The 22,523-nt window shown below is 35.7% G+C and overlaps 1 protein-coding gene across 1 annotated transcript in view; it reads left to right on the top strand.

The window, feature by feature from the left end:
- LOC134593986 (zona pellucida-like domain-containing protein 1) overlaps positions 1-22,523 on the top strand; it is a 201,382-nt gene that overhangs the window by 100,802 nt on the left and 78,057 nt on the right. Inside the window, exons 2-5 of the mRNA XM_063444612.1 lie at positions 1,185-1,298; positions 5,625-5,845; positions 14,141-14,322; positions 21,184-21,256. Of these exons, the coding sequence (XP_063300682.1) occupies positions 1,193-1,298; positions 5,625-5,845; positions 14,141-14,322; positions 21,184-21,256 (582 nt within the window). The 5' untranslated portion in view covers positions 1,185-1,192. The remainder of the gene's footprint in view (positions 1-1,184; positions 1,299-5,624; positions 5,846-14,140; positions 14,323-21,183; positions 21,257-22,523) is intronic.

Below are 22,523 nucleotides of genomic sequence, written 5' to 3'. Positions count from 1 at the left end.
AAATATGCATGTGTAATTTAAATATATATACATATTTATATATTTGAAGTCTACATGTATATTTATGAAATTATTTAAGTAATTATTTATATGGATATATATATATATATATATATATATATACATAAACCAAAAAATTGAGAGCACTTAGTGTTTTTTTAAAATAAATTCTATATTAAATATAAAGCATGAAAATCAATGTTTCGACCGTCTTGCGGTCTTTATCAAGATCTTGTGCTCTCAATTTTTTGGCTTACATATTTGCATGGAGAGGCACCTGGTCATTTCTGGATGTGTTCTACATTTTGCTGGGGAAGAGTGCCAGAGATTTTTCAATGTGATATATATATATATATATATATATATATATCCATTCTAAGTATATTTTTAGATATATATATATATATATATATATACACAGTTGGAATAAAATTATAATTTTTTACACTTTTTTATTTAATTTTATTTATGGTACTTATTATTTCAATTGTATAATTATATATATATATATATATATATATATATATATATATATATATATATATATATATATATATATATATATATATACACACACAATATATATTTATATATATGTGTGTGTGTGTAATCTAATTCTGTGTATTTTTATATTAATATAAAAATACACTTAGTATTACATTATATAAGATATATATACATATTATATATAGATATAATAAACATATATATTTATATATATATATACATATATTTATTTATGTATTTATTAATTTATTATTTTTTTTTATTTAAACAGAAGCAGGGAGACTTCCTGTCAGTTCAGGCAGTCCCCCTGCAGGCAGCACTATGGACGCCTTTTGCGGCCATGTGACCGCTCTTTCAGAGCGATCACATGGCCCGCAGGGGCCTAATTTGCCAAGCGGGGACTGTCTGGGTTGTCAGACAGTCCCCCCAGGACCGGGAGGAACACCGATCACCAGCCGGGGAACGGCGAGAATCAGGTAAGTGGGGTGGATGGTGGTGACGTTCTATGCCGCCCGCCCGCGTTTAGGCTCGGCTCCTTAATGAAAGCATAGAACGCCTGCCTTACTTAAGGGGTTAATGTGAATAAAACAATCCTGGCAGCTGGCACTGGTTTATAGAAAATGTACTAGTGATAATCTAAAAATCTATTCAAATCTGCCCCACTCTTTTTTTGGTAGGCTTGGCCATGGAATCAATATGGATGTTACTGCTATCGGCAGTATATATGTTGAAAGTGTGTGCACAGTTTAATGGATACAATTGTGATGCCAATCATCATAGCAGATTTCCAGGTAAGAAATATTTTATAACTTTGCTTTCTTTTTAGAAATGAAAGTTTTAACATTCAGAATTTACAGTTCTAATATACTTTGAAATGTCTACATTTGCATATGTTACATAGTTATAGTAATAACTATAAAAAACATTAGCATAGCATGTAACTTTAAGAACTAATTATACATTTCCTAAAAGTCAGAGTTATTTAATAAATCTGCTCATGTTTGATTTCATTTGTTTACATTTCTGCCAATATTTAAAATATCTATAGATTTAACCCTTCAAAGTAATTATTGCAGTGTCTCAATAACTGCACTAATTGCTATTGCAGGGTTGAGGAGAATGGAAATACGTATCCAGACCACTCCGGTGAGCTGAAGTGGTCTGGGTGCCTATAGTATCCCTTTAAAGTGAAAGGGAGTTATGATAAAACACATAGGACTGGTGTTATCAAAGTAATTTTTTTGACTGTCCATTAATATGAAAAAATATGTATTTTTTATAAATACCATGCAAACTATTACTGCCAACAAATCACATACACATAGGCTCACATGTATCCAGTTGCACACATTGCACATAGTTTCAAACAAATTATAAGGACAGGTTTATTCACTAAACACTCAGTTGTAGTACATTGAAATCAGAATAGCAAAAAACTAGGCAAAACAGCTAAGCAAAATTGGAGAATTATTCTAGATCAGAACATTTGCCTCTATTTGACAATGAATTTTTCAGTGCAGTACAATTTGGTCAGACGTGAGTAAACACAACTGCAATATCTATACAGAACGCACATACAAATGCTGTCACAGTTTTAATATGCAGCAATACAAAATGGAGGTGTATTACTGGTCCGTAGAGTTGCTGGGTTTAATGCAAAATGATATACAAAGAGCAGTCTCAACATGGAGAGCTGACTGTCGTGCTTGCGACCTACCTATGGGAGTAACTCAAAACTACAACACATTCAAATAACAAATGTCCAATATGCCCAACTGCACATGTTAGGCAATGCTAAGTCCCTCTAATGAAAAAATAACACATTCTTTATTGAAAAGAACATAAAATCTAAATAAATGTAAAAAGACTCACATAAATAACAAACAGTTGAAATTGGGCTGCAACACAAAGAAGAGGGGAGGAGCAATTGAATGCAATCCACTGAGGTTGGTAAACAATTAACCCTTAGAGACGTACTCTAGTCAGGAAAAGTGCTTATTGCATAAAATGGTAATTAAAACTGGCATCAATTAATTTCACAGGAAGAGCAATTCACTTGAGCCCTATGTGTTACCCCTTGGGCTACAAAGAGCTACAAAGTGTCTCTTATTATAATCTAGTATAAATGATACCCTTATCACTGAGACAGCTAGTCAAGTGATATCCAAATGGAAATAATATAAAATAACATAGACGTATGAGCACAGACCTATTTACGCTACCTCTATGATGTCGTCTGCTATACTCCAAACATCTGAGAGAAAAGAAGCAAAAAGATCCATACATAAGTAAGTGAATTGCTCCTCCTGTGAAATGATTTAATACCATCTGTAGTTACCATTCTAAGCAATTATTACTTTTCCTGCCTAGAGGACCTCTCTAAGGGTTAATTGTTTATACCCCAGTTGTCTGCATTAATTTGCTCCTCACCCTTTTTTATGTTGCAGCCCAATTTAAACAGTTTGTTATTTATGTGAGTACCTTTTTCATGTATATATATTTTACGTTCTTTTCAATAAACTATGTATTATTTTTTTCATTAGTGGGCCTTGTCATTGTCTGACATGATCACTTGGGCATATTGAACATTTGTTATTTGAATTCATGCAAAATGAAATAAGTCAAAAGAAAAATGCCAATGTCAAAGAAGTAAAGACTCACAAATCAATGCTGCCAAGCTAGTCCAAGAAAGTCAGAGGACAGGATAATCGTGATCAAACTGTGTTAAATACCAGGGATTTAAACTAAGAACAGAATTGCATGCCATTGGGATGGAGAAGCACACAAAAGAAGTGTCAGCAGGTTTTTTTTATAGAAAATTATATCTGTAATTTCTACTTGCCCAAAACAAATGTGGGCAATGGTGCATGGATGACTCAAAGTGCACGTAGAATAAATCACAATCTATGCAGTATAAATGTGTGCAGAGTACAAGCAGCCAGCGTCAGAAGTGACGTAGAAATGATGCACCTAATGAGACACATTGCATGGGCACTTACTGAGACACATTGCCTGCACTTTTGCCTCTAGATACGAGGTCAGTATGGAATTACATTTTCATAAAGCAATTACATATATAATTTCTCACTGTGCTAAATGATATATTCAAAGCATAAAGAGATTACCGGTATATTTGTTAATGTTAATCTGACAGGCTTACTTTAACCCCTTAAAGGGAAACTCCAGTGCCAGGAAAACAATCCATTTTCCTGGCACTGGAGGTACCCTCTCCCTCCCACCCCCCAATCCCCGGGTACTGAAGGGGTGAAAACCCCTTCAGTCACTTACCTAAGGCAGCGGCGATGTCTCTCGTCGCTGTCTCCCCCTCCGCGCCGCTCCTCCTTCTGATTCCATCGGCCGGTGGGCGAGAGTGATCCCGCCCTCCGGCCGAGGAGACCTAATGCGCATCCGCGGCAATGACGCGCATGCGCATTAGGTCTCCCCATAGGAAAACATTGAAAACGAATTTCAATGCTTTCCTATGGGGAAATGAGCGACACTGGAGGTCCTCCTACAGCGTGAGGACGTCCAGCGACGTTCTAGCAAGGAAAATCTAGAAGACAGCCACTAGAGGTGGAGTTAACCCTGCAATATAATTATTGCAGTTTATAAAAAAATGCAATAATTACAGTTGCAGGGTTAGGAGTAGTGGGAGTTGGCACCCAGACCACTCCAATGGGCAGAAGTGGTCTGGGTGCCTGGAGTGTCCCTTTAAGGACACATGACATGTGTGACATGTCATGATTCCCTTTTATTCCAGAAGTTTGGTCCTTAAGGGGTTAAACGTCTCTCTATATAGTAAACTAATTTAAATTATTATCTGGCTATGCAGTGGTCTAAATATTAGTAAGGCCCCATCACAGTTTTCTAAAACTAAATTATTATCTGACTATGCAGTGGTATAAATATTAGTAAGGCCCCATCACAGTTTTCCAAAACGAGAAACACATGGAATTTTTGCAATACTTATATACTTATGCTTCAATGCAATTTATTTTTGTTTAAATATTTTTTCAACTATTTTCACTATTTTCAACTAAGGTTCTGTAAGTACTTGTTTAATTAAACCATGGATGAAATGTGCTTGCATATGCACTTAATATATGCAAGTGTTTGAACTCCCCATTTAATCTTGCTGAGGGCTTTTCATCAATGAACTTTGATGTTAAACTGTAGATATAGCTTAGCTTAGTAAAATGTAATAATTTACTGCACTAATCATTGAAAAATATTCCGATATGTACTCTAACTTGTCTTCTGTGACTTGTGTGAATATGCATTGTGTAAGAGTAAAAATAAAGAATGCAGGGCACATTAGAAAATGTCTAAAATAAAACAAAATTGTTGATCATAAATACAAGCCCCAGAGAGAACTTATCATATTTGATGTGTAAATGGAGAAATATGAAGTGGCATAAAAATAAATGTAAGAAATAATTAAAAAAACATTCACAACCAAGTACGTTTTATTTTTACCACAATATATTTTTAAAAGATGGGTTGAATAGTGTGTATTCCAACAGCAATCTTGTATATAATATAGCTTGTTGCTAATGCAAGGTTTGGAAAAAAAATAAAATGATTCAGATTTAACTTAAGTTTTTTTGTTTCGATTATATTTTCATCCTTTCATTGATATTTGGATTAACATTTTAGAGGTTATATAAAATATCTTATTTTACACCATTTTAGAAAGGTTTTGAAATAATAGCATATACACTGAAATACTGAAAGATGTTTAAGTATCCTGAGTATGCATATTTATAGGATGATGATTCTTTGTTGAGATTGAAGAAGAAAAAGCCATCAAAATACCATTTGCTTGTAGATATAGTAACCATACAGAGCACATCATACAGAAAGAGCCATTTGTTTCATATTGGACATTGCAGGCTGTTATTACAGCTTGCAAACAGTTCCTATAGTGTACGAACTGTGCTGAATAGTAATGTGATCATTAGAATGTAAACAATGCTTACTTATTATAATGTAAACAATCATTTAAAATACATGCAAAAAATACAGTTACAAAGAATATTAAAGGTGTATAAAATCTTTACTTAAATGAATTACATTTTCACAATGTTACAGCTCTTCGTTTTATGTATAACTTTCAGCGGAAAGAGATATCAGCGTCTATTGTGGAGTACAGACAATTACCATGAAGATAAACTTTTGTACAGTTCTCTTCTCTGGTTATTCAGAAACAGATCTATCACTGAATGGAAAACATGGAGATGCACTCTGCAGAGGCTTCATAAACAATAACACTTTTCCAGCTGTTGTGATCTTCACTATTAACCTGAGCACCCTGGAATCATGTGGGAATAGCTTAGTGGTAAGGAGACAACTGTTATATGAAAAAAAAAAAAAAGAATAAAAAACACTATTCCGTGCTTGCAAATTGTGTATTATTATAATTAAATATAACATGCTTTTTATATATTTACTTTCAATTAAATGTTATGTTTTAATTGTATTTTGTTTTAGAAAATATGAAATCCATGGCCACCAGCCTGTACATCTGGTCTGGGATATTTGAGATTAACTTCCCAAAATATATGTTTCATTGCTATATATGATAAAGATGTAATATTTTGTTGTGATATTATCAATTCACTATTTTATGTGAATATGGAATGGAAATTTGGAGGCATAGTGTAGATTTCTGGTTTCAATGATTGAGAACAGATGGCGGGCTTCCAGTTGTACCTGATACCACTTTTTATGTAGTTAAATTATTGTGTATAACATATATCTACAGTAGAAATATAAACTATTTTATTATTCTATAATATACTAAGTACTTGGCCTTTTCATACTTCTTCATAATTTTTTCAAAGGAACACTATAATGTTTGGAATGCAAAACAGTATTCCGAACACTATGGTCTCCCTCTGCCCAAAGGTTACTGTCCACTCTCCTCCCACTGTTGAAAGGGTTAAAAAAGTGTTCGCTCTTAAGCCTTTAACACTTACCTCTGGCAATGGGGGGAACCTAATGAGCATACGCGGTAAGCGTGGTGCGCACATGAGCCCTTATCCATAGGAAAGCATTGAGTCAATGCTTTCATATTGGGTATTTGAAGATGCTGGATTTCCTCATGCACAGCATCCTTTAACAGAGTTAAACATTGTGAAAGGCCAAGAAACGCCTCTAGTGGGTGTCTGGTAGACAGCCACTAGAGGCAGTCTTAACTCTCCAATGTAAACATTGCAGTTTCTGTTTTGCACTGCAGGGTTTAGGGGACAGGGACACTGCACCCAGACCACTTCAATGAGATAAAGTGGTTTGGGTGCCTATACTGTCCCTTTAAGTAAATACTAATAACCATAATGCTTGCTGAGATTTGCAGCTTTTACTCCATACATGTGCACTTTCTATGCTTGTAACTGAAGGTCACTTTCTCATTCAATACTGTGGAAGAAAATACAGTTCATTCAAAATTGCTTTACTATATTAACAACTCAATTTAAGTGTTTGAAGTAAAAAGCATGGTCTTTGTGTTTTCTGAGCTATATATAGTGTGCTCGGATGTAACATACATTTTAAAGTTGTAGGGCTGGCACTTATTTGCAACATTTCAATGTCTCCAATAAAATTGCATGCTTTTGCTTGCGTCTAAATTTGTTAGCAATTTTGTTGCAACTTAAATGTTTTTTATTCCATGTTAACTCTCCTGCATTTACATGCAGTGCCTTTTGTAGTTAGCAGTAATAATAATGACCATGCCACTATGAATTGCAATATAAATAAATAAAACAAATCTGTAGCCTTCATTGTTAAAAGATTAGAGAAATGGGCAGAATTGCTAAATTAAAAATGACTAAATTTAAATGCCCCACTTCGTGATACTGAACAAAGGTCAATCCGTGTAGAATCCAAAGTAAAGTGAAAAACAGTTATCTAGAGGAATACTCCACTGCTGTACATCATGTTAAAATGTCTTCATCTTTATTACCATAAAGTTGCCATATCTTAAACAGACAGTGCTTTAGGCTCACAGAATCCCATGTACTTTATCCAGAACTGTATAGAGCAGGTTCCCCAAACTCCGGACCTCCAGATGTTGCTGAACTACAACTCCCATGATTCTCAGCCTATCTATTTCATTCATAGAATCATGGGAGTTGCAGATCAGCAACATTTGGAGGGCCAGAGTTTGGGGAAGCCTTGTATAGAGTAAATAAACTTAATAAAAAACAGAGACAATAGATATACATTTAGTTATAAAAGAACACTTTAGATTACAGGAGATAAACATTCCATTACACATTTAATTCAAGAGGATTTCTGGATCTCAAAGTGAAGTTCCCAAACATTTCTCACCTGCATTGAAAAAATTGTGAGTACATTTGTTAGGCACCCTGGTTTCTACAGTAAAACAAGGGGCAAAGAGCAAAGTAGAATAGTGTAGGACAGCGAGAATGAACAATTCACTATGATTTATAAGCTAGAGCAGACGTACTGGGCACTGTAGCACAATCAATGGGTTCTCTTGCAAAAGATCCTTGACTTTTCCTACAGCACTTAACTTTAGTAGATTTTGTTGATCTTTACACATTATAAGGTTGCTAAAGGCAGCTAAAAATAAGCAAAAACATGCACTCAACTTTTGTGTGTTTTGTGTGTAATTCATGAGTTTTGCTACATACTCTAAATTGTTCTGTAAGGCTGCTTAAAACTGTTTATATTACCCTTACTATTACTACTTATACTAGAACTACTATTATTGATACTGCTATTATTACTATTATTCTGATTAATATTGCTGTAAATATGACTGCTACTACAGCAAATAACTTATTTTACCTTCAATTCCATTGTTTTATTCGTTTAGTTTTCGTATCACAATGTATTATTTAGTGTACGAATATCTTTACATCGTTGGAGTTACATTAGAGTTTGAATCATATTTTTTGATACATACAGGGAGTGCAGAATTATTAGGCAAGTTGTATTTTTGAGGATTAATTTTATTATTGAACAACAACCATGTTCTCAATGAACCCAAAAAAACTCATTAATATCAAAGCTGAATATTTTTGGAAGTAGTTTTTAGTTTGTTTTTAGTTATAGCTATTTTAGGGGGTTATCTGTGTGTGCAGGTGACTATTACTGTGCATAATTATTAGGCAGCTTAAAAAAAAAACAAATATATACCCATTTCAATTATTTATTTTTACCAGTGAAACCAATATAACATCTCAACATTCACAAATATACATTTCTGACATTCAAAAACATAACAAAAACAAATCAGTGACCAATATAGCCACCTTTCTTTGCAAGGACACTCAAAAGCCTGCCATCCATGGATTCTGTCAGTGTTTTGATCTGTTCACCATCAACATTGCGTGCAGCAGCAACCACAGCCTCCCAGACACTGTTCAGAGAGGTGTACTGTTTTCCCTCCTTGTAAATCTCACATTTGATGATGGACCACAGGTTCTCAATGGGGTTCAGATCAGGTGAACAAGGAGGCCATGTCATCAGATTTTCTTCTTTTATACCCTTTCTTGCCAGCCACGCTGTGGAGTACTTGGACGCGTGTGATGGAGCATTGTCCTGCATGAAAATCATGTTTTTCTTGAAGGATGCAGACTTCTTCCTGTACCACTGCTTGAAGAAGGTGTCTTCCAGAAACTGGCAGTAGGACTAGGAGTTGAGCTTGACTCCATCCTCAACCCGAAAAGGCCCCACAAGCTCATCTTTGATGATACCAGCCCAAACCAGTACTCCACCTCCATCTTGCTGGCGTCTGAGTCGGACTGGAGCTCTCTGCCCTTTACCAATCCATCCATCTGGCCCATCAAGACTCACTCTCATTTCATCAGTCCATAAAACCTTAGAAAAATCAGTCTTGAGATATTTCTTGGCCCAGTCTTGACGTTTCAGCTTGTGTGTCTTGTTCAGTGGTGGTCGTCTTTCAGCCTTTCTTACCTTGGCCATGTCTCTGAGTATTGCACACCTTGTGCTTTTGGGAACTCCAGTGATGTTGCAGCTCTGAAATATGGCCAAACTGGTGGCAAGTGGCATCTTGGCAGCTGCATGCTTGACTTTTCTCAGTTCATGGGCAGTTATTTTGCGCCTTGGTTTCTCCACACGCTTCTTGCGACCCTGTTGACTATTTTGAATGAAACGCTTGATTGTTCGATGATCACGCTTCAGAAGTTTTGCAATTTTAAGAGTGCTGCATCCCTCTGCAAGATATCTCACTAGTTTTGACTTTTCTGAGCCTGTCAAGTCCTTCTTTTGACCCAGTTTGCCAAAGGAAAGGAAGTTGCCTAATAATTATGCACACCTGATATAGGGTGTTGATGTCATTAGACCACACCCCTTCTCATTATAGAGATGCACATCACCTAATATGCTTAATTGGTAGTAGGCTTTCGAGCCTATACAGCTTGGAGTAAGACAACATGCATAAAGAGGATGATGTGGTCAAAATACTCATTTGCCTAATAATTCTGCACTCCCTGTATATGTATGCCCTAAGCTTGTATCAGGATATTTATAGATCAAAGAAATCACTATTTTCTTAAGATAAGCATTAAAATAATAACACATCAGTTATGTAGTACATAGATGCATTTCTGCCCTGGCTGTTGTAGTTCTCTTTGCTGCATTAAAAGTCTTTGATTTGAATTTCTTCATAAAACAAAGAGTGGACCCTGTCTGTGTTTTCTAGATTAGTGGTTGCTAACCCAATCCTCAAGGTAATCCAGCAATGCATTGTTTCTCAATTCACTCTAGGGGATAATGAAAAAAGCTTGGCCCATTAATATGCCTTTGAGACAAGGTTGAACATCACTGTTCTAGATCTATTAATTGTAAAATCTCTTAAGTTTGCAAATGCCTTTGCAGTGAGAGAATCTAGGTTAATAACAGTCTCCGACTGTAGCTCCAACATGTGCCAGTGATTGGCTGGTGACGTGTGTTAATAATATCAACTCCAGCCTCCAGCCATGCCAGCTGTCTGAAAATGGTGAGTGGCACAGAATACAAAACAGCAAGCATTCAAACAGATGTATTTCTTTACACTATTCAGTCTGTAACATGATTTTAGAATTTGCACCTATAAATAAAACAAACAATAATACAAACACCAAATGCATTTGTTGTACTATGGAAAGTAATATTACTTTAAATATTTTTATTTTCTCTTACTATTTTACTAGATTACTATTGCAATCTTCTAGCATACATTTTATAACCTATCAAACCAATGCTTGTTGAAGCCATCCCCATGGTTTTATAGTAGACCATGTAAAATACTTATTTTGTAAAAAACGTTGTCGCATCATTTATGCATCTCTGTTTACAGAGAATAGTGAGCTTACATTAAAATTAAGTACCTCTCTATCAGGATAATAATACTCATGCAATCTCAGCTGCAGTAAAACATATGAGTAAAATACACTCCAATTAACCTTATTTAATTTACATCAAAACATTGCTAGTAATAAATACTCATATCACATTTTTAATAATGTGAATTTTTTTCACAGAAATGTACAATCTGACACTCCCCTCTCTGGATCATTGCTATTCATTTTAATATAATTGGAAATAAATTAGATAGAACTGACCTATCTTCATCTTCATATTGTATCCTGGATCCAGAGAGGAGAGTGTCAACCCACAAATTGACACTATGTCATCAAACTTAGAGCCAGTTATTGAAAGGCTCTAAAAAAGGTGAGCACCTATTTTATTCAATTTGGGCTTATTTATACCAAATATTGAAGTATTACACCTAGAAGTCTCCTGCGTATATTTTCTCTTTTACATGAGCCATTGTGAGGATATACCAACAAAAGAAGGTTACATTTGCCTACCTTAAAGGCACGGATGCTGAAGTGCTTAGAGCCTTTATCCATATGAAAGGCTCTAGAAAATGTGAGTTTATTTTCACTCACTACATTAAACCCAATTCAGTATTTGATATAGAGTATCACACTATTTTATGTTTTTCTCTTATCCATTTTGCATGTGTAACCCCAACCAATATTGAGGGATAAGTGTATGTTTTTCTCATTATACACCTAAAGAGCGCTGCTCTTTAAGTGTTTGAGAAGGAGACAAACCAACCAAACACTGAGCTACAACTTTTTGGTGGTTTTAAAAAAGGCTTAATGCCTACAACAACTTAAAATACATGAATTTTAACTGATCGGATATGTAATTATTTTGCTTGTGTCTTCCTTAAAAAGGTTTACTGTATTAAAAGATAGGGTATAATATTGATAGCTTCTAGACTTGTCCATTAGAAAAATTTTGGCTTGTCCAAGTTGTTTTTTTCCCAAAGTAAAAAAAGTTTGAGGGATTAAAATTGGAAGTGGCAGGAATAATTGTCTTTTTAATGACTAATTCTTAGTCATTAAAAAAGAAATGTAATAAAAGTTGGTGGGAGTCAATATGACATCCACATTAGTACAAGTAAGGTTTTGTTCCTCCCTGAAACCCCTATACACTACATATGGGCACATATATGCTAAACGGCTAGCAGGTGATTGCCGCTGGCTGTAATAAAAGACTAACAATCATGGACTGTGGAGGTTCTAATTAATAAACCAAGGGGGACCTAATGTTTATTAAGAACCCCCTTCTTTAAATTGAAGCCCGAACCAAATGTTTATGAGTGGAGCACGGGAGATGTACATTACTAATAAATGGGAGACAGTAACTGCAAGTCACTACTTTTTTATTACAGTGGACAGCCACTGTCTGACTGCGGTTTAACAGGCATGCCCTTACTTGTGGCATGGCGTTAGGGGCATGAGGGTGGTACAAAATCTCTTTTGTACTAGTCATACAGACTGCTAGTGATGCCAGCTGGCAAATAGTTAAATCTGGATCCCAAAAGAAATGGCAGCTCAGAATTTGGATGTTCAGATGATTTGCCAATTGTCCAAAACTTGGGCAAATCGCTTTACATTTGAAATGGTATTTCAGGAATTTCCAAGTCTAATAGATAAAACAAAGAATTATTTTTCAAAGGCTTGCTATAACTAACTAACTTATTATTATTTATATGATACAAAATATTTCACATATCACGCAGTGAATGAGAGACATAAAACAAATCTTACCAGGAGTAAAAATGAAGAGCGCTCTGCTTAAAGGAATTTGCAATCTAACTACAAGTACACCAGTTAATTAATTAGGACTTCCATATTATTAATGTAATTGGAATCTAATTATATAAAAATGTGTATTCACTAATTATAATACATTTGTGAGTTGTAAAGCAATTTGCAAAATTCAGATCAAAGTTGTAAAAAAAATGACCTACACAGCTCTGTTGAATAACTTGCAGGATGTTGCGCTTCAAAGTAAAATATGTGGAAACAAACGGACAAAACATAAAAGAGAGCCAATAGTGTAGTATAGTAGTCCCCAACCCAGTCCGTATGGACCACTAAAAGTCCAGGATTTATGTTTTTCCCTTTTTTATTCAAATGGAGATACTGACAAATCCTGGACTGTTGGTGGTCCGTGAAGACTGGGTTGGGGACCACTGTAGTATTTTCTTAAGTGGAAATAATAAGGAGGGCAAACAGGTACATTTACAATTTATAGAGCTAATAATCAGCTCTATTCTTATGGTGCAAGCAGTACAGTCCCTGGGTATGGGTGATGGAATAGAGTCATTGATGGTATAAATCCTTGAGATATTTAAAACACAACATAAAAAGGCACTCTATGGTGAAGGAAGTACCAGTAAGTAACAGCTCTATTAATGATGATGCTTGTCAATGCAAGTTATCGGTCAGTGCATCACACATTACAGTTTGATAAATACGTCCCAAAATATAACAGAATAATTCCAATCATAATCTATCCATAATATATTAATATTTTGATGTATGTGGGATCTTTTCACATAAGACTTCAAACATGCTGTACATACTGGTACAAAAACAAAGAAATGAAAACAGACAGATGTTTATATGTTAAAAAAAAACCCACTAAATATCTTATCAAGCAAGACAAATCCTATAGATTAATTCAATATTGTATAATATATATATATTCAGATTAGTTAGTATTTTTCAGAGGCTTGTTTTTTTTTTTTAAGAGGCTGAAGACTTAGAAAAAGGGACAGTGTAACTTACTACAGAAATGCATTTCTAGACCTTCAGGGTTTGATTGACTTGATATTGACTGATCTTTATTCTACATTCAGATAAACTGTCGATCTTTATTAAACCAAAGTATTACATTGCCACCATGATGAATACACATTTAGTTAAGCATGTTCCCGTGGGCAAATATGTCAGGGCTAATTTAAGCAACAAGCTTTTCATTACAGATTGTATAGTGGTCTTGTGTAGAAACTGATTAATGATGACTGTTGAGTAATGATGCTATTAAAATAGCCTTGTTAGCTAAATTGTGTTTACAAAATATAAAACAATTATTTTACTCTTTTACCTTTTTTCAGATACTGTTGTGATACTATGCATACCAGGTAACATTTGCAAGAAAGGCAAATAGCTAACTTGGCAGCACAATTAATTTTGTATAAATAACCTTTTATCACATTTTAAGTGTATCATAAAATCCAAGATATTGCTTTATACATAAAACATGATTATAATATATTTTATCTCCTGAAAATCAACAGGTATCTACAGTTCCAGGAGTTAATGTATATGGGAATGTATCAATGGTGCAAATAGGAAACGTCTCTGGATACATAGATACTCCAGATCCTCCTACAATAATCAGCTATTTGCCAGGACTTTTGTACAAATTTAGTTGCAGTTATCCACTTGAATACTTGGTTAACAACACACAACTTGCATCGTGAGTATACATTGCATTTATCTAATAGTGTAAACATTGGTAAAGTAGCTAAACTAAAAAATGCTGTTCAAGTTTTAAAAATATGTGAACATCAAATAGAGTAACACATATGTGTATTTAACTGTAATACTTTTTATACCAGAAATCACAAGTACTATACGCTAGCACAGTTTGTAATTACATAACTCTTTCAAAATTTTGCATTAGTTTAGTTTAAATGTCATTGGGCTTCTGTCAAGGGGCTGGTATACTGCCAAGTTATGGAGGATGTTTCGCAGGAGTATAAGTGCAACATTAGAAGACATGGTCCATGAGAACGTATACTAGATTGGAATAAAAAACTGTTGCATTACTAATTAGTTTTTATATGATCTCATTTAAATAACACATTTTAAAAGGACACTCTAGGCAGAATATAAAGTGGCTAGGGTACTTCAAGTCCCCTGCACTCTTCTACTGTTCAATGTCAAATTGATCTTGATTGGTTCACAGTAAGGGCTCTACTCTCTACTGGAAGTATGGCTAAAGCTGAGTTTATCTCCTCAACCATACCAATTCCTATCAGTCATGGGTGGCAGTGATAGGCTGTGAGCACTCAGCAGACACTCTCAGTATATCACTACTGCTCATCACTGCTTGGGCTAATGCACATGCCGGAGTCAACTGGAGATCCTCATTCAATGTTAAATCCATTGAAAATTAACATTAACTAAAAAGGAGTGAACAATTACATATACCACACACGGCAAAAACATGCAATTTGCCTTTGCAAGGACTAGAAAGGTCATATGTAAAAACAGGTATTGATTCACGTGACCAAAAAAAAAAATTGTCTCTTTACAAATCAATGGTAAGACCCAACTTTGAATATATGGGGCCATTATGGGTACTAGTTTTAAGAAAAGATATTGCAGAGCTAAAAAAATAATGCATTTGGTTTCTTTAGAAGAAAAGGTATTTTAGAAAGATATGATAGCACAATACAAATATGCCCTGGGTCAGTATGAACCACAATATGCAAAGGAAAATAAATCATTAATTGAAATGGGGAAATGGTTCTTTACAGTAAGAACAATAAAGATGTAGAATTATCTATCCAAACAAATAAAGTAAGTATGTTTTAAAAAGGCAATTTTACTCTTACAAACTATTCTTTGGAGAGCCTTCAATGACATCTTCTTGGTGGCAGAGGACCGCAGACGAGTACAAGGAGGTTAAGCTCACAGGATTAGAGGGACACAATTGGATGGCCTGATGTGGTCCTTCACCAAACAGGCGGCATATGGAAAATACAACTACCTAATGTCTGCGATTTAAACTTCTTCTATTAGTCATATTCATTAATCATTTATTTTCTAGTTGTCCCCGCTATAAGAGCCCAAGTCATATCCTCCACTATAGGGTCAATTACCTGGTCTGATCATGCAAACATCACCTTGCCAATGACCCTACCTCATATCATGAGGTCAAGGGGTCATGGCACCTTCATTCTACCTTGCTTCATAACTCATAGATTAAATTAGAGAGAATGTACTGAAATAATTATTTTTCTTCACAAATGTTGGTGCAGTCACATCCCCGGCTACCTTGTGAGCAGTACATAAGGCAGTCCTAAGGGTAAAAATCATCAGTATTGCTTTTGTACATAAAGAACCTAAATTACAGGAAAAAAGATGCTCTTCTCTCTACCATCCAGAACCTGGAACAGCAACGTAAAATTAAGTCTACCGCAGACATTAAGATTACACTAGATTTACACAGGAATACATTCCAAGCATAACTTTGCAAAGGACCCACAAATGCCTTCCAATGAACTAGACAAACCTATTACAAGAAATCCAATAAAGCAGATACAATGCTAGCTCTCAGAATGTGAAATAAAACCTAGGACGTTCAAATCAGAAAGCTACATATACCCCCCGGAAGCACAACGGATATGCCTTCCCAGGTAGATTATTTTATATCTCTAATGACCTCTTTCCCCAAATTAGATTAGTCCGAGACTCATTTTCCATACATTTTGTGCTTTTTTTAGTGCAAACCTCACTTTCATCTTAATTAGAAGAACCAAAATCCTCTCTGTCGAACATTTCTCTCTGTCTTGTAAAATTGGTGCATCCAGACCAAGTAGGCTTTATTCCGACTAGAATGACATGTGACAACACACGTAAATTTGGTACGCTATCCAAAGTAGATTCCAACTCACTTACTATCATAAGATGCAGAAAAGGCATTTGATTGGTTGCTTTGGCCTTTTATTTTAGTCACTCAACAATTTGGTTTCCCTGATCAATTCATGAATGCAATTTCTTGCATATACCTAAACCCATGAGCTTACCTCCTCTTACCTCACACAGTCCCACCTACCTCTACTTTATATAATGGCACTAAGCAGGTGTAAGACCCCCTGTACTCACCCTGGCGGTTTGCCAATCTGCCGCCACTCCCACGCTGTCAGAGGCTCCAGTCAGCTCCTCGGATTTCGGCCACTGTGCGCCGGCCCCTTATTATGATGCTGCGCACATGTGCCGGCGTCATGACATCATGGGAGCTCTAATCAATAGAGCACTGCACACTCGCACATTTTAAAACATATAAAACTCAGATTGCCCAAGGCACAGTGCCCTGTTCTGGTTCCTAGTGTCTCTAGTGTACCAATAGCGCGTTCTTCTGTCCTTTCGGTATTTTTAATATTTGACTTGGCTTGTTATCGACTATTCTGTTTTCTGGTTTCCCTGACTCAGCTTCGTTCCTCATGATTGTGCATTTCTGGTTCCATTGACTTTAGCTTGTTTTTGACGTTTCTTGTCGTTTTCTCTATATTCCAGCCACTCTAAGGACCGGCTTAGGGACTTTCTATTTGTCTCTGTTTCTACTGGTGGGGTTTCACTCTGTGTGTTGGATTAATCATTACAGCAGGATTGCCCGTTATCCCCTTTGCTGTTAGCACTGTCTTTGTAACCATTATTACAAAGAGCCAGGGATGAGAGATCTGTAGTGGGACTCCAAATTTGAGGTAAAGAATATAAAATGTTGGCATATGCCAATGATCTACTTCTGACATTAACTAATCTACTACTGACATTAACATCCCTCCATACCCTTTTTCCCCCTCATAGAGTCCTATTCACTTGTATCAGGATACAAATTAATCCTGGACAAAACAGAGACCTTAATTTTAAATATTAAAGGAGATCTTAAACAAAGCATACAAAATAGATGCACATTTCAAGTGAAGAAATCTCATCTCCAATATCTTTGAGTCAATCTGCCATCAGACCTAAATCTTGCATATGAACTGAACTACTCCCCTGCATTAAAAGAAGCAAAGTAATATTTTAATTATTGGCATAAACACTATATCTCAGGGCTAGGTAGGATAACCTCTTGTTCGCAAAACATCCAAAAACTTAAAAAACATCTGGGACCCCTGGATTTCATACCCAAACTTAACATTCTAAACTAAACTATTCTTCCCACACAGCACCCTAACCTTGACGTATTAACTGGGTATTCCCAATTCATCCTCTCTTCTTCCCACCTTCTTCTCTTTTGTGCATTGTTGGTTGTTCCACATATTTTTCCTTATCCTGACATTTCTTTGTCTAATTTTTACCAAGTTACTTTTATATATTTGACTGGTGGGATAAGGTTGAGTACTGACACTTATCCTAATTATGCCCACACAATGATCCCTGGTATATCTGCTTGGTTTTTGGTGGTTAAGCAACATTGTCTACATTAATAAAATTATACTAATACTGTCAAAGAAAATTTAGTAATGACAAAACACAAGAGAATGTGTGACAATTGTATTCATGTTTTAATAAGATATTCTATGTTGACTGGAAACATACTTTCTTTTTCTATGGTTCTATTATTGTGAATACTTGCTTAAAGGACCACTATAGTGCCAGGAAAACATACTCAGGGTCCCACTCCCGTAGCGCTGAAGGGGGAGGAAGGGGTTAATCCCTTACCTTTTTTCCAGCGCTGGGCTCCCTCGGCGCTGGGACTCTTCTCCCTCTTCTGACGTCCCTGGCTGAATGCGCATGCGCATTCAGCCAGTCTCATAGGAAAGCATTTTCAAGGCGCTGGCATCTTAAATCCTTAAATGAAGACTATAAAAAAAATAAAACAAGAAAAGGCCTAGATATTTATCTTTTTACTACACAATATATATTCAAGGATTAAATTTACATGTGTGTGGCTTGTTGATCCAAGGCAAAATCTGATTGCCAATATGAAGCCAAGAAGGATTTGTGGTATAATTGGCAATCATTGTTTTTTTGCCTTCTTTTAGATCAACAGCATACAAATATGTGTTTTAAAGATTAAACACAATAGACTTAAGTCTTTTTATTCACCTTGTTTACTACGAAAATGGCTGAATGCTGAATAGTGGGATGTCGCCCAATGCCTTTAGGTAACATAGCCACTTTAATGAAAAGAAGTCAAAATCATCTTTGATAGCAGAACAAAATACAAATCACTTGACTTAGCTCCCACATTGCGTATGAGAATCTGCAGAGTCTGTGATTATATATTTTGTTCTACATCATTTGAATGGCAGCTGAACATACCAGACCGCTCAAGGAACAGTCAATCCTGTCATTCACAGTGGACTGATATACAGGCCTTATCAAAGATTCCTCTGACTTTTTTTTAAGTTCTCATGTAATTCATAGTTTTCTAGCTCTGGCAAAAAATAAGATGTAACTATCCCACCCACATATAACCATTCACTCCTAAACCACGTGACACTTATGAAAATATTTCAGTATTTAATATCAGTGCTAAACAACTGAACAATTGTAGCGGTACTTACCCTCTCCAGGGGCCGGCCGGGGTCCTCTCTTCTCGCCGCGCGCGGTCCTGCTCCTGCACGAGCCGCGCGCGGCTCAGCCAACGAGATGATCAGTCAGGCGGGCAGTGACCGCGAGAAGCGGTCACGTGTCCCGCCCGACACTAAGAGCGCGCCGCGCGTCTCGGGCGCGCTCTTAAAGGGACAGTGGGAGACTAAATTAGAATCAGTCTCCCATTGGCCCCTGTCAGGCCACATTCCCCATACACTCACATTTTGGGGGCGTGGATATGACAGGGGCCAATCAAAGTGAACCTTAGGGTATTTATACTCACCTGTTTCCCTTGCTCCTTGCCCTATCGTGGTTTCTGTCCAGTTTCCCTTTAGTGCTTGTATCGTTCAGTTGGTTTTTTGGTGCTTGACCTTGGCTTTGTTCCTGACTCCGCTCTCTCTTTATCCTTGCTTGCTTATCCGCTATTTTGTCCTCTGTGTACCAGTCCTCGGCTTGTTCTACGTTACGCTGTCTCTCTGTTCCCTTGACCTCGGCTTGTTCTAGACTCTGTCTTGCTTTTTCTCGTCAAGTCCGGCCATTCTAAGGTCCGGTAAGACGAACCCTGGTTTCTTGTCTCCTGACTATCTGTACTATTCCTGCGTGTTGGGGTATATTACCGTGACAACAATAACAAATAAAATATCCTTTTTTAGTATTTAATTATTGCATTATTAAGTTTTTGTTTATTTTAATTTGATCTATGCCATTCAATGCTTGGCCTTTTTATTGTAAGAAACACTTCAATATTCATTGTCTTCTCATTGACAGATGAATCCTATATTGAGGACTGTCACAGTCAGTTCAAGATTGCTGAGGCAGGCTTGTTTTTTAAGATTGCTCTGGATAATAGAATTTTTCAGCTATAGTGCATCGATAGATAATTGGCTGGCTTGATAGACTTCATTGCTAGTTATCATGTAGAGTTACAATACAGTTCACCAAAGGGAAATTATTTTTTTGTACTTTTTGTTTTCAATGGGTACAAAAAGTACAAAAAAATGATTTCCTTTTGGTGAACTGTATTTTAACTCTACATGATAACTAGCAATGAATTCTATCAAGTCAGCCAATTATCTATTGAATTGCTACTGGGCATACATCAAAGTAAAAATTAAAATAAATGAAAACATTACAAAAATGATGAAATTAAGTAAATTTTTAAAGCACAACCATTGTCATGTATAATCTTTCAAGAGACTCTAGATAAAAAAATGTCAAAAGAACCTTAATTAGTTAGAAACGAGAAAAATAACAATTTCATTTTTTTTTCTTTAAAAGTTATAGTGGATATATTAGTATTAAATTTATTGAACCTGCTTAGCATTACACAATCTTGTTTATAAGATTAATCTTCCTGTCAAATCAAGATTATTGCTCTGAAGGAGCCTAGTGGCATGTGACTCTTCTTGTTTCCTTGTTTGCACATGCTCATAGTACACATGGCCTTAGATTTGCGTGATAACATGTATGGGCATGCCACATGTCATCTCTCGGGCGTGTAATAGGTATATTTTAAGGATTCAATATATATATTTTTAACAACCTGCATATGTAGAGAGATAGTCACTTGTTCCAAACAAATCTAATCTATGAGTTACATTTTTCCCTTCTTACCAAGTTGTCACAAGCTATTTTATATTAAGGTAGATAAGTAACTTGTCAATTTGATACATTCATTTTAGTATCTTGCCAAAGCCACTATGCAATATAGAGACTGTATTTCTTCTTTTAAATCATTTCTAATTGTGAATGCAACAAAGAATTAAAACTATTTAATAAATCTGTACAAAATGGTTATTATCTATTTGTACTTATCAGGGGAATCCTTAGACTGACTGTATTTTAGTGCAAAGACATACAATTTAACTTAATTCAATACAAAGGGCATCAAAATGAAAAAGTGCACTTAAAGTAGAACAGATGACCTGATACAAAATATGTTTCTGAATGTGCTAAATCTTCTATAATGCCACTCAAATACATTATTTCTGATTTATCAATGTAGATCTTCAGCAGCTATTTCTGTTCGTGATGGAAATGGTACATTTATCAGTACTCTGAATTTACTCCTCTATAATGTAAGTAGACTGTATGATTGTTTGTTTTATCTATCATATTTTCCAAGCACCGTTGTAGTGTTTAACACATAAATAGAAAGAAAATAAAATGTCTTAAATGTCTTCTGAATTTTATAGCAAAAGTAAAAAAAAATGGTTATTCACAGAATAGCAGAGTGTTTGCAGAGTGAAACAATAAAGCAAATAATAGAGCTTTATGCTATGTTCTCTTAAAAAATATAGAGCTAGGGCAAGTATACAGGGTTTTCTTAGTATGGCTTTTACATACTATTAGCAAAACCTAGTCGAAAATGATCGCCTGGTTTTAGACGATATTGTTTTATCAAATGTCGGATTTGATACCATCTTGAACTCTAGCAGTCAAATCCGATAAATGGTTCAGCTGCTTCATCTGATACATTTTCTTTGGAGACACAATTATCAGCTTTTTACTATTGACTAATCTTTTTAATCAATAAATAGGTAATTAGATAAAGGCTATGGGAGTCACTATGTCCACCCCCTTTTTTTTATTTTCAATTATCGTTCCACCTACCACCAATTGGTGGAGGCTTAGGGAGGCATTAGATCTATATGTTATTTACAGTCATAGGCCCCTCCTGCTACCAATGGGAAGGGGCAAAGGAGGTGGTTTCAGGTCCCCCCCCCCCATTAATTTTCTGACCACAGGTGAAGGCAGAGTTGATGCTAAGTTCCCCCATTTATTATTTAATTAATTGACCAAACTGTGAGGGGACACTAGGAGCCTCTTCCTGCTGGCTATGGATGGGGCAATGGGGGTTGACAGTGATTTACTTCACCCCATTCTTTAATTTAAAGCCCCCACACAATGATCTCAGGTGGGGCCCCATGTATGTTAAAAGTATATTATAACAGCAAGCAGCCACTGTTTAGCAGACATGCTCCCACTTGTGGCATGGTGAGGGAGGTAATAATACTAATACCCTTGTACTAATATGGGGTCATGTTACCCTACAGGTTTTTTTTTTTTGTTTTTTTAACAATTTGCTTTCTGGCTGGCAAAATTTTCCATGCCATTTATCAAGCATTATGTCCTTGACAAATAGGATTGAATCTCCAAATCTAATATTTTTAATGCTTTTGTTAAGTATATTATCGATGTTCGATATATTTTAAAAATTCATTATAATTTGAACCAATATTTATCAGCTGGCAACAAGCCTTTAACTGCAGTAATGTAATTGATTCAAACCAATGAAAGGTTTATCTGGAGCTGAAAACCACTAATAAATGTTATCTGGTGGAA

The sequence above is a fragment of the Pelobates fuscus genome, chromosome 1, assembly GCF_036172605.1.
Source record: "Pelobates fuscus isolate aPelFus1 chromosome 1, aPelFus1.pri, whole genome shotgun sequence".
Classification (NCBI taxonomy): domain Eukaryota; kingdom Metazoa; phylum Chordata; class Amphibia; order Anura; family Pelobatidae; genus Pelobates; species Pelobates fuscus.
The sequence above is the reverse complement of the archived record's forward strand: the minus strand, read 5'-3'. Positions and strand labels throughout refer to the sequence as shown.